At 37.4% G+C, this 13,014-nt stretch overlaps 1 protein-coding gene across 1 annotated transcript; it reads right to left on the reverse strand.

The window, feature by feature from the left end:
• Positions 1 to 1,383: 1,383 nt before the first annotated feature.
• On the reverse strand, positions 1,384 to 12,347 carry Non1 (nucleolar GTP-binding protein 1). The gene is made up of 11 exons (XM_067133773.1): positions 12,159 to 12,347; positions 9,941 to 10,020; positions 8,944 to 9,114; positions 8,253 to 8,571; positions 7,508 to 7,623; positions 5,502 to 5,693; positions 5,102 to 5,266; positions 4,399 to 4,531; positions 3,428 to 3,642; positions 2,685 to 3,083; positions 1,384 to 2,381 (listed from the first exon to the last, which is right to left on the reverse strand). The coding sequence occupies exons 2-11, from the start codon at positions 9,986 to 9,988 to the stop codon at positions 2,229 to 2,231; spliced, it is 1,911 nt and encodes a 636-aa protein (XP_066989874.1). The 5' UTR covers positions 9,989 to 10,020; positions 12,159 to 12,347; the 3' UTR covers positions 1,384 to 2,228.
• Between the last annotated feature and the right edge of the window lie 667 nt (positions 12,348 to 13,014).

The raw sequence follows: 13,014 nt of genomic DNA on the forward strand, positions 1-13,014 counted from the left end.
GGGAGATGTCAGCTGATGTTATGAGTTTGACAGATGTCTACTCAGCAAATTTGGCCATCCTACATGGTTAGTGTCATCAGAGGGGTATCTCTGCGGTTGGAACCCTCTTCCAGCAGATCAGTTTCTTGACACCACCATCTTGTCAAGATCATCTTGACAAGATCGTGTTGTGTCCTGTGCGAGTGTTGCTGTACTACCTGAACAGGACTTGATGTCCCAGACCTAAGATCAATAACTGTTTGTTAGTACCACCAATTACGAAAAGGAAGTGCCCAAGAGCACCATCTCATTCTGGCTTCAAGAAGTCCTCAAGAATACAAGCCATTTGGTGAGCAGATGGCACCACTCCCATGGAATTGGGCTATAAATTCAGGGGCTTTGTTCTCTTTCTAGCATTCAGGAGGAACTTTTTGTTACAGGTACTGAGGTGCTTGGCAGTGCCAGACCACCTTTACTCCCAACTATTCAAGGGGCAAAGCCCACAAGTCCCTGGATACTTTCTCCTTGAAACCTTTAGTGGCTGCTCAACAAGTAGTGCCACTGCTGAAGCTCAACTTGGACAGAATAGCATCTCACCTAAGGTTTATGGAGGTGAAAGGCCAGACGAGAGATAATAGGTCCCACATGGCTACAATCAGGCCATATTCTTGTGGAAGTGGTAGTGTTATTAATCTTACTGCAGTACATTCCTCTTCTCTCATAATTATATTTTCCCTGGTATTTCTATTTTACCAAGTTGTTTGCATACATATTTGCATATTTCGCTAAATCTTTTTTTCCTCATATGGGTAGTCTGTTCTCTGGAATCTTAATAAGGAGGTTATTAATTTTGGTTTATTCTGCACTTGAGCGTTTGCTCTTCATTGATTTTTTTTACTTACACATATGACTCTTCAGCTGCTGAAGAATGTTTTCAATGGTTCTTGTAAATTTCTCAATACATGAATCCCGTTTTACGATTGTACACCCACCAGAGAGAAAATATCAACTACAAATGCTACCCAACTTCTAATAGCCTGGAGTAGGCTCCAAACTTTATAAAAATCAATTGGAAATAAAATTTATTTCTCAAGTGTTTGTTAGCTCTTTTATATTGATTGCATTCGCGGAACTTTTATATTGACTGCATTCGCAGAATTGATATTTTCCTATTTATCTTTCACACAAAGCCAATTCTTTATGTATCTTGACAAAAAATACTTTACAAGTACAATTCACAGTAGTATACAAAGTTACAAGATTCACCACATTTCATCAACACCTGAATATTTATTGATACTAGTAATTCACAAGTGGCTAATGCATTTTCTAGTTTTACCATGAAATTGAAAGCTCACCATTCTGAAACGTCCAGACCTGATCGTAAACAAATAAAACACCGAATATGAATATTATATATTTTCTTTCCTGTATATTACAGATTCTTGCATCACTCTGCTACATCTGGTAGAAATTAGATGTTGGTCAACTTCAAGAATTATTTGGCATTCAGTTAAACCTTTGCTCAACAAGCAAGGAGGCTAATATACAGGCTTTCAAAAACAGCTTGAAAAATCCTCGTCTTCACCAGTTCTTGTGGTTTTAAAGTTACATAAACCCACTATCAAAAGCTTGCATAAATTAATATCTTCGCATCACCTCTTATGGTTGTACAATACCATAACAATTTCATAGAAGCTTTTATCTAATAGAACAAAATCCAGTCACAAGTTATATTATACATAGCAAAGATGAAAATTACAGCCATAATAATTTTCTACAGAACTTTCTTATTTCCATTTAAAGTAATGTATTTCAAAATGTCAAATGTATAGTATGTAACAAATTGTAATTACACAGCCTCTTGAAGCACAATATGCAGTTGTATAAGGGCCAAAATTCTGACATTTGAAAGCATAGGATGGTATACGCTACTCTTTTAATCCTTAAACATCACCCGGAAAAGATGGTTGGTGTTTGGTTACAGAACTCAAAAGTACTACTTAGATACCCTTCACTTAAAATTGGTCTCTTCTATGTACAGTACAGTACTTTGTACATCCATGGAACGCTTCCTGGCATACACATGAATGCCCCAAAATTTTACAAGTACCAAACCCTAGTTACATTTAAACTTCATACGAACCCTTTTACAAATATATAGGTCTTTCACCAATACTGAATTAATCAACAGTATGGTAACTATCTGAAAAAAACGATAACAAATATACAGTATTAATTTTAACTCATTATCTCCGACTAGTTTTACCAAGACCTCTCTTCCCCGCAAACAGATGCTTAGGCTTCAAGTCGACGATACGTCTATCGCTTTCGGAAACTTTGCCGACCTTAGTGAGTGTGGTCCTTGACTTCTCACCGATCTTCTTCATCTTTGATGCCATCTGTGAAAATAAAGGATATGTGGAATTTTGCTTAAGACAGAAATGCGCTGTGCAATGAATGAACATTAATGCTTTTAGTCTTTACATATTAGGCTACAGGCACTTGGTGATATATATGCACACGGGAAAAATGAAAAAGCATAGTAAGATGCAAGACTGTAAGAATAACAGAAAAAATTCCAAATCTTGACACAACCTTCTGAAAAGTGTCCGCTGTAGATCTTTCCATTTTCTAATACATGAAAATCTTTCAAGACCTCCAAGAAATCCACATCTACAGGTAAAAACTTCTAGCATCCTCACCTCAACATCTCTAACTCCCGACTGATCACGGGGCGTCCTTGAAGCCGACCTCGACCGAGCTTCGCTTTCTGTGCGGGCTTTCTTCAGAGGCGGTCTCGAAGTGCTCTTCGTTCTCGTGAAGTTCGCACCTCTCACGTCAGACATGTCCACGCCCAATTCCTCGAACTCTGACCGCAGACGAGAGACGGATCTCTCGCGCTTCCTGGAGACACGCGATATCTCTCTCTTCTCCTTTCTTCTGTCGACCCTGCGGCAAATGGCGTTGATGATTCTCTTCTCCTTGATTCGCTTGGCCAGATCTCCAATCTCCTTGTCCATCTCCGTGTCAGACTGAATGTCATATTCGTAATATCCGTTCTTTAACCTTTCTTCTTCCTCTGCTTCGAGCTGTTCTAACTTCTGCAATGTAAATGAGGCGTCAATAGTATATGGAAGTGTTGGGGTTTAAATGAAAGGATTAAACCGACATATAACTGAGATAAGGTATAAAATGCTAAAAGCAATTCAAGTGACATGTACTGTATAGTGATAAGCACATAGATCTTATTCCTTTAACTTAAAGTAAAACGGGTATTAATCTTCTGCACTCTTGATCTGAACTTCCATTTGGTGCAGGTCATCTCTACGTATTCTTGAGAAAATACTGACCTTCTACAATGTACATAAAAATGAACACTGTGGACAGGGACCCAACACAGGATTTGGCCAAGATAAAAACAGCACGTAAGTGGCCTCACACTTACCTTGAATATTTCTGGGTCGACAAAGTCCGCGATATTGTGTCCGTTCCAGATGTGTGGGATGACGTCGTACTTCCACTCGTCGTTTTCCAAGTCCTTGTTCTTGTTCAGATCCAGAGTGTAGTCTTCCATGAGCTCCTCTTCCAGGTCTCTCTCCAACTTCTTCAGAGGCTTCGGCTCTGCTTCGCCCTTCTGCTCCCGGGCCTTCTTAACGGCCACTGCAAAATGTCAAGAGGGAATAAGATGAAGAAAATCAATTGATGATTGTTATAAATATTTATCAGAGCCACTGAACCACACTACCACACTAATTGACTCACAAGACTGATCCAATAGGATTTGTTTTGAATGAGCTGCAGAGCGTAGGATTTGCTTTGCAATGCACTTTAGAAATTAGGGTAGGATTTGTTTTAGATGCCCTGTGATCATTACAGCAGGATTTGAATTGAACAAGCTGTATAAGTTCAAGTAGGATCTGTTATGGATAGGGAGTGAAAATTAGCACAAGATAGTTTTGAATGAGCTGTGAAAATTGGAATAGGATTTGGTTTGAATTGTGTGTGAAACTCACTATAACAGAATTCGCTTTGAATGACCTGAGAAAATTACATTAGCATTTGTTTTGAATGAACTGAGAAAATTACAACAGCATTTGTTTTGAATGAGCTGAGAAAATTACAATACCATTTGTTTTGAATGAACTGAGAAAATTGCTATAGCATTTGATTTGAATGAACTGAGAAAATTACAAAAGCATTTGTTTTGAATGAACTGAGGAAACTGGAGTATAATTTGCTTCAAGTGAGCTGTGAAAATTACAGCTGCAAAAGATTGAAGGTAAATGGCAAAAAGTATTGAAGCACCAGCCAAAAGAAAGCTTTATAAAAGTAGCCTCTACAATAAGCAACACAGGGCCCAATATGGGTATTCCTTGTTATAAGGATTGAAATATTAAAACAGTAAATATGTCATACCAGGAATGAACGGTTTTCTTTCTTTGAAGTCCCTCTGTGCAGGCATGGCTACATGAACCCGATTCAAGATGGAATCCGCCTTTCTTGTGCGGAGCTTTCCGTCCACACGGTGTGCTATCAGGCGATCACAAGCCTAAAAAGACGAATGAAAACTTAATGTAACTGGAATTAAAATATCATGGCTGAGAACAGCCGCAAAAAATTATTCTTATCCTCTATGTATGAAGCAAAGATTGCTAATGTACTCTATAAAGTATTGCAGAAGCTTTTTCATATTTTATACTTACTCTAAGAGGGTATTTACATTAACTGATTAGGGTGGGTATAAGAGGATGAAAACTGGTTGATGGTATGTTAGGGCCTATTATACACAGCTTAACTCAATGTAACCTGTGCATTAGGCAAAGATCTGTGTTCATATTTTATTATTGTACATTAGTTTAAAATGGTTTAACGAAATTAACTGCTCTTTTACAGGAGGTGAAGATGGACGGCAGTTGTAATATACAATACCAGTGGAAACAGATGAATAGTAAAAATGCGCAACATATACGGTGCCAAGATGCTACAAAGATTCCTTGGTACCATACGGTAACCCCTCAAGTGGACCTGTATTAACTAAAGCCACAGGGTCACAAAGCAAAAAAAAAAAAGAGCCTGAAGAGAATGTATCAATATAAACTTGAACAGAAATACAACCTACCTGCTTTTTGACATCCATTACTCCTTCCTGGGTAAGCGTCGACATTTCCAGAACAGGAATGTTCTCCTTCTCCAGAGCGGTGACCAGCGCCCTCTTTGCCGGGTACTCCTTCCCGAGCCGGTCCAAGTTCATGACGTCAATTTTGTTGCATGCGACGATCAAAGGCTGTGCGGAAATAAAATTTAAATAGACTTTATTTCTGTTGATTCTTTCCTAGTGTTATTTTGATTCATTTATGTCTTCCTAATGTTTGAGAGATGGATATTAAATGATATCATATCTCCAACACAATTATTCCAAAGAGTAGTCATTTACAAGTATAATTATGCAGGGATAACACCATCTATACCTCGACATCAAAACGAGTAATAAAATATGACAAACGTTTAATGTACTCCACCTTATTTGCAAACAGAGGCTTGATGCTCTCAAAGATTTTCATTTGCTGTTCGATTTCAACGTCACAAGTTTCCGAGATGTCCAGAATGAACACGACTACAGAACGGATATGCGCCAGGGCTGTGATGGCCTGCAACTCAATCGTGTTCATTTCGTCGAAGGGTCGGTCCAGGACACCAGGAGTGTCGACTACCTGTGAAGAAATAGACAATGAAAACAAATACCTCATAAATTATTCAGGCCAAACACTCGTGAATACCCCAAAACTATTTAAGCCTTACATTCTAAGTATTAAGTCAACTGCCTGTACTTACAAAAGCTGGTAGCAACTGATACGTTACTTCAATTTGTTTATCAGAAAAGACAGGTGAAGGATCATACAGAAAGGTCTGTATTCATTTAGGAATAAACAGTTTTTCTACAAACCCATTAATTATAAAATAGCCAGCATGTGGAACATTTGAGAGAGGAAGACCACCACATAGGTGAGAACTCCGGAGAGGAGATTCGGAGTAGAAATAGCCAAAAGTCTTATTAAGAGGGCAAGATGACCTAATAGTTGGAGGAGGCAGCATGGTCAATAAGGAAGCTGTTGTGATCTATCTACAAGAATCTGACGACTCTTCAGCAGAGAATGGTATTGGTACACACAATTTTTCCCTAACTTAAACCACTGCTCAACAGACCAATTCATGCAAACTATGCGAGGTCAAGAGTAAAAACTTGGCCCCTACAAGAGGCATAACGACAATGAGAATGACAATGCTAAAATAAAATACACAGCATACAAAGTCACGTTACATGCTGAGAAGAAGTAGAAAACCAAAGGTAACCTTTGCAGTAAAGGGTAAAAAGGTGGTGAATACTGTAAGCAAACATTACAGTACAAACAATGTGTCCCAGTCAAAACAAGAAAAGGGGGAGAAAGATATTAACAGCCCACACATAGGGTCAGCAAAAGCTCCACACTAGAAATTATGTCGGCAGGAAAAACAAATAATTTGGTAAGGGAAAACTTGAAAAAATTAAACAGGCGCAGTAGGTTACTCAAATATAACAGCAGAGCAAAAAGTCTGTTGCTGTCTGAAAGAATACTCACTGCAACACACAAAATTAAAAGCACATCACAAACAAGATGAGAATCAAATGGAAATGACAATTTTGTGATTAATGAGTGTGTGATAAATACCAATTTAATGGTACAGATTTTGTGCATGATCATTTATTTAACAAAGTCCATCAGGCCTCTAAAGAACAGTTTAATTATCAACATCTTACATTCTTAATTTTCATAGAACAGGTTCAAAAGGATTTGTCTTTGTAAATCAAATCAAGTGACCCATATCAAACTTGAGTGATTACAGAGCATCCTCATAAGAACTCTATAAACTCCTCAACTTAAGAGAATTCTGTACCTAACAGTTACAATATGATTTTACCTTCTTTTGCTAGGGGACCTCTTGAGATAACAACAATATGATTTTACCTTCTTTTGCTAGGGGACCTCTTGAGATAACAACACCTTTCTGCATAACACTTAAAAATATAACGCAATTTATGCTAGAAACTGTGGAATTGCTGTTAGCTACAGGATATCCTGAAAATGTGTAGGGTACACTATTGGGCCTTTACCTGATTGGAAAGCCCGACCCCATGGCACCAGGTAAGTTGAGGGGTCACTAAATTCAGACAGAATGAAAATGCTGAAGATTCAGGCAAAATTTTTACCCAAAACCGTATTCATCATTTGCTGTAAACTGAAATTTAAGTTTCATTGCATTTCTCTATAGATGGGAATTGGGTTAGTATAAATACAGTATCCAACACCAAACGTCTGGCCCTCTTGATAAAGCAGCTTTGCATGCAAGAACCTTGTAATACCTTATGGTATGATTAATGCCAAGCACTTGGCAAATATTTCAACACACGCTACATGCAAACAGTGTCATATAGTGATCAGTTTCTTATAATAATCAAAACAGAATATACTAAACTATTTATACTAACCTGCCACCTAAGATATTCGTAATCGGTGTGGCCGACATACAATGATTTTGTAGTAAATGCGTAGGGTTGAACCTCCACATCTGCATTTGTAGTCAAGTTGATGAAGGATGATTTACCTGTGAGGAAAGAATGAGGGTGAGTAGTAACTTATCTCTTTAAGCATGTCTACAATCTTTTAGGTCAAACCAGCAACTGGAAAGCAAGATCATTCAGATGTAAACGTGAATAATAAATCAATAACTTTAAAATGACTGACAGACTCATTTTAATTTACTGAATTTCATAGTTCCTACGGCTTTATTTACATCGATTCTTTCGTCTAACTTTTACCAATTTACGTATGTTCTTTTCACATATCTCTTGAACTGTTACTAGTAATGTAAAGAATCTCATTTAAATATATGCACAGCCATAGGTGACTCAATAGCTTAGTTAACCCATTTACCAATGTTTAATCAAAACAATTTATCTCAGATGTATCACATCTCTACCTGTTCCATCACATCCAAGTGTTTAAATTCAAGTATATCCTGCTCAATTTTCCCCTTTTACTTCAAATTATTCTTACAGTATTCTAAAATATGGCTGGTCTTAAGAACTATTTTAAATGAAGGTTACAAACTGGAGCAAGGTACAGTTAAATTTTAAAAGCTGAACATCCATTATTTTACAAGACATTGCACCATACATAGATTTCCCAGCACAAAAATATTAAACAAAGTAAGAACCAAGTTCCGTAAATTACCAGCGTTTGGACAACCGCAAAGCAAGAGCGTTCGGGTGTTGGGGTCTATGGACGGCAACCTGGACATGTGTTGGCGGACGTCTTCCAAGTACTTGAGGGGAGGAGCCTGCTTCTTCATGATGGTAACCATCCGACCCATAGCCGCCTTCTTCAGCTGTTTGCATCGATACAAGCTGTCGCCGTACTTCAGGAGCTTGGTGTAATCGCTTCCGACCTTGTCGATGAGGTGCTTGGCCATGTTTATCTGACCTAGCGAAAGCTTGTAATGATCTTTGTTGTACAGGGTGTTCATGAGATCGGCGTAAAATGGGTGGACGTCCTGAAAGCGAAAGGTTTTGAAGGTTAATTTTATAGCCCTACGATGAGATACTATATTCTGTATTACTAATGCAGTCTCTTACTACCTACATAGCTTTTTATGCCTTAATAAAACTAGGATAGTATTCTCAATAGCCGATGATGGTGTTACTTATAAAATGGTTACAATAAAGTAATAACAACAACAACTTTTTTCACTGTTTGTGCGTTAGTTCCCTAATGTAATGAGATAGCGAAACTGTAATCAAGAGTACATTTTAACAATTTTATTCAACATATATACATTTTCTCAACCAAAATTATCAGTTTTTAAAACATTAGCTCAAAAGATAAAATCCATATGTAAAAATAACCTCAAATAATTAACACTTACTTCCAGTTTTGGGAAATCATTGAGGATGGTTGTCAACTTGTCATGGAAGTTCTGCTGAGTGAACTTGACTTTCCTCATGTAAAACCTACGTATGCGTGATATCTTGAAGTGCCTGTGTATGACTGTAGGTGTTTTACGCTGAGTTTTGGAGAGTATGATGTCAATGAAGTCCTGGAAGAATAAATCACTGTTAGATATCTTTCAACAATAAAATATATGTATTTGGTAACATCAAAATATAGACACTGAACCACAACATATAAATCAGCAATGACAGTGTGAACGAAACCAGCCAGAATCATTCTTCATCAAAAGGTGAGAACTGATGGGGCCTCCCATAACAACAACGAAAAAACACTATACAGATATATGGTCAAGTTTTAAAACATAAAGCTTTAGTCATCAACTCCACAAACTCCATGCTCTCAAGTTTGTCAAAGGGCTCAAAAAACTGACAGAATTCTCTCTTCATTAATCACTAGAGTATGGTACCCTACACCTTACTTAAAAAGATCTCCCATCTTTATCTAAAAATCACAAGTTACCTGTTGCATGCTAACATAAAGGATATGACGTAAGTGATGTTACTGTAACCAAGAACATAAGCGAAAATGTGATACAGGTTCGGCCTCTATGACCCCTCACAAAAAGGTTGAAATAGCAAAGGAATTCATACTGGAAAAAAAAAAAAAAAAACAGAGTACAGTACGGTAACACTAGCATTCATAATTAAAGGTCTTTGTCATGAAGGGAAATAGGAACACCTATTAATGAGACAAACAATTTCAGCCATCAGTAAACATTCTTTTAGTTCTCATTCACCAGTTATTTATCCCAACTTCAATTATATAGTATGTACTATAAAGGTACCAGTAAATTATAGTTTCTGGAGGTGGAGAAAAAGTATTAAGTTATACAAAGAAGTAAAGGGGGACTATAAAAATATGGAAATGGACAACATAAAAATTTCCACGACAAAATCGAAAACTATCATTACCTTTGCACTAGGCACGACTGTGATCTTCTTGAAGTTGTAGTGAGACATGGTTGCGATGTTCCGCACCTAACCAGATATATCTGAAAAATAAAATTAAGAGTTTGTATAACATCGCACAGATAGAATATACGCTACTGAGCTTCTTGTAGCAACTTTCATCTCCAAAGCACTAATAAAGGCATCAAACTATAGCCTATATATAAAATAACATTTGATAAATCATTACCGATCACATACTTGCATTTTACTGCCTGCAAGCGGTCAGGGGCCTACCCTCTTGATATTTATAATCAAATACTGTACTGCAACAGCCTATCCAATCCATTTTGAAATCATTATATATTTTAGTACTTGCAACATACTACTATGGCCTGCTTATCTTAGATTTGGCTACACAATTAGGTACCCTGGGCTATATGACATCTTAACTATCTCTTTCTTGCCTAGCATAATGGACAGTTTAAAAAAAAATGCCCCCTCTATCAAATACCCCAACATGACTGCAACCGGCAATATGACGTGTAAAGATAAAGATAAATCATAATGGGGCCAGTCGATAATGCCGTGTCCTGACCTGACCAGTCCTAACCTCACCTTCCTAACCTTACTTAGGGTACCATGCCCTGACCTTGCCAGGCCCCCTAAGTAACAATAAAGATTGGAAATAAGGACTAAGCTTATGATTGCAGGTAGTCTTCAAGCCTCAAAACTAACACACCCCCCCTCCCATAGTGAATCATAACCCACCCATCTGCATAATGTCCAGTTATGGAATTAAAATACAATAAGTAAATACTACTACCATGGCCTGGTTCCTGCCAGTCACCTGCCTTTTGTTTAGCATATAACATTTACCATTTCGTATTGTCTTACAAGTTGTAATTTGATGAAGAGCTCTTTTCAAAAATGAGTAAAATTTTATAAGTTGCCGATACAAAATAATGCCACGTAACACAGGGGTGTTTACTGGTTAAAATTTTCCTGCATTAGCTATGGGGCGGTATTGTCTTACCTTCTAAGTCATAATTTGATGAAGAGCTCTTTTAAAAAATCTAGGTTAAAACTTCATATCGTTGCAATTAGGGCAACTTACTCTGTCGGGCAAAACTCCGTGAGCTGGAAATACTCAATAAAATCTTCACTTTTGAATGGAAACTGCGAATGAAAGCCACCGATCGTAAGGACAACCATTACAAAATGCTGCCCTCTACAACAGCCATACTCAAGATTAACGTTGATCTAAAAATTCAAATGAAAGTGCAATACAGGCCTAATATAAAGCCAATTGTATCTTGTCATCGGAAATCATTCAAAACCGTTGGGGGAATTCGACAGCCTGGGAGGGACTTCAAAAAACGCGCCTAATGGAAAAAAATCACATTCTTTGGACAATTTGAGCGAGTAGGCGGAATTTCAGCCAGACAGCCTGCAACGAACACATACAAACGCATACAAAGGAGCGATTTCAGGTGGGGTTAAGATGAAGTTGAGATTTAGAAAAGTTTCAGATTTTTACGGAAAAGTGAAAATTTGTGTTTTCTTAAAATAAATTAATTTCATAAGTAATTTTAGGTTTGCGACTAGTGGTGCTGGGGTTCAAAATGTTACGAACCCTAACCTAACCTAACCTAACCTAGTAAGCTGTGTTGCTTAGCCAGGGGCGCAGACACCCCCATGAAGGAAAATAGACTTTTTACCAAAAGTTCCCCTATGACACTGCGCATGTGCGAGAGCAAAAATACATTAGTTCTGAGGTTAATTACAGGTTAATTAAAGGTTAATTACAGTCGACAGACAATAAATAACAATAAATTAATAAGCAACCAAATTACTACAGAAAAAGTCAATTTCCAAAATAATACCTGACGTAGAGCTAATACTAACCTAACCTACCCTGGGGGGGGAGGGAGGGGCAAGCCCAACCAAACCTATGACCCCCTATAGGGTTCAAGTAGCCCCCTTGCATAAGGCAGCATACGATAGGCCCCTTTAAAAGCTAAGCCCCAAAAAAAAATTTATCTCTTTAAACAAATTCCTTTAGAACTTAGACGTTTTAAATTACTTAATATTAACTTTAATTATAATAATATATCCCCGGGGAGACCTAAACAAACCCCAGGGTTAAAAATAAGCCCACCTGCGACCCCTGACAACAGGCCCCCCCAAAATTCGGCAGAAAAGGACCACCTACAGAACGAGATCTGTACATTTAACTCACCAGAGTAATTCGGGCTTTTAAAAAGCACTTACTGAGCACTTTCACTTCAGCACATCACTTAAAACACTTAAATAAATGGTTCCGTGTCAGCAGACGAACCACCACGACTACCTCGTGTTGTCGTGCTTTTCATAGAGGTGAGATTTGTTTAGATGTGCGGTGTTGTGGAAGATGGGAGGAAATGACGCCGCCATCTTGGGGTTTGGGGTTGGTTTTATAGGTTTAAAAGAGGTTTTAAGTGTGATTTAAGTGATTGTTGTAAGTTTTATGTAATTTTTTATTATGTTTACTTCAATTAAAGGCTTTAAATGGTGGTTAGATAAAGCAATCGCTTTTATTTCAGCCTCTATAAACATGTAAACATGCGCATACGCAATGCTTGTTTATGCGTCACAAAAACAAATTATGCATCGATTAAAAACGTAAGATGTAAGTTGAAATAAAACTTATATGTATTTTTAAAGTATATACTGAACGAAAAATGACCACATAAATTCATAAATGAAACAACGTACTCAACAACCGTTTCATCATACGGTGTTATTGTTTACGAGCTTTATTTTGCTTGTATCTATGAATTTGGACCTGCTTCTTCTTCTTTTTCGGGTTGCTTATGATACCTTGGCTCCTAGATTACAATACTTAGTTCTCAAAGCTTTCTTCTAATGAAAAGTATTAGTTTTACCTCACACCTTCTTCTTTTATTTCTTTTCATTGCGATAAAAAACTTTGTTTCGTTCAGATGATGATCATCAAAGCATTTATAACGTCTCCAAAACCAATATATGTTGAAACACCTAATTTTTGTTGTAACGAGAAAGCGTAATTAGTGAAATAAATTTAGTTTCTTTTGTAA

The sequence above is a fragment of the Macrobrachium rosenbergii genome, chromosome 34 (assembly GCF_040412425.1).
Source record: "Macrobrachium rosenbergii isolate ZJJX-2024 chromosome 34, ASM4041242v1, whole genome shotgun sequence".
In the NCBI taxonomy this organism is placed as follows: domain Eukaryota; kingdom Metazoa; phylum Arthropoda; class Malacostraca; order Decapoda; family Palaemonidae; genus Macrobrachium; species Macrobrachium rosenbergii.

Coding starts and splice junctions, on each gene's coding strand:
- Non1 (XM_067133773.1), bottom strand. CDS start 9,988: ATGTCTCACTACAACTTCAAGAAGATCACAGTCGTGCCTAGTGCAAAG. Junction 8,572..8,943: donor ATGATTTCCCAAAACTGGAA/GTAAGTGTTAAT, acceptor TTTCGCTTTCAG/GACGTCCACCCATTTTACGC. Junction 4,532..5,101: donor TAATGGATGTCAAAAAGCAG/GTAGGTTGTATT, acceptor TCGTCTTTTTAG/GCTTGTGATCGCCTGATAGC.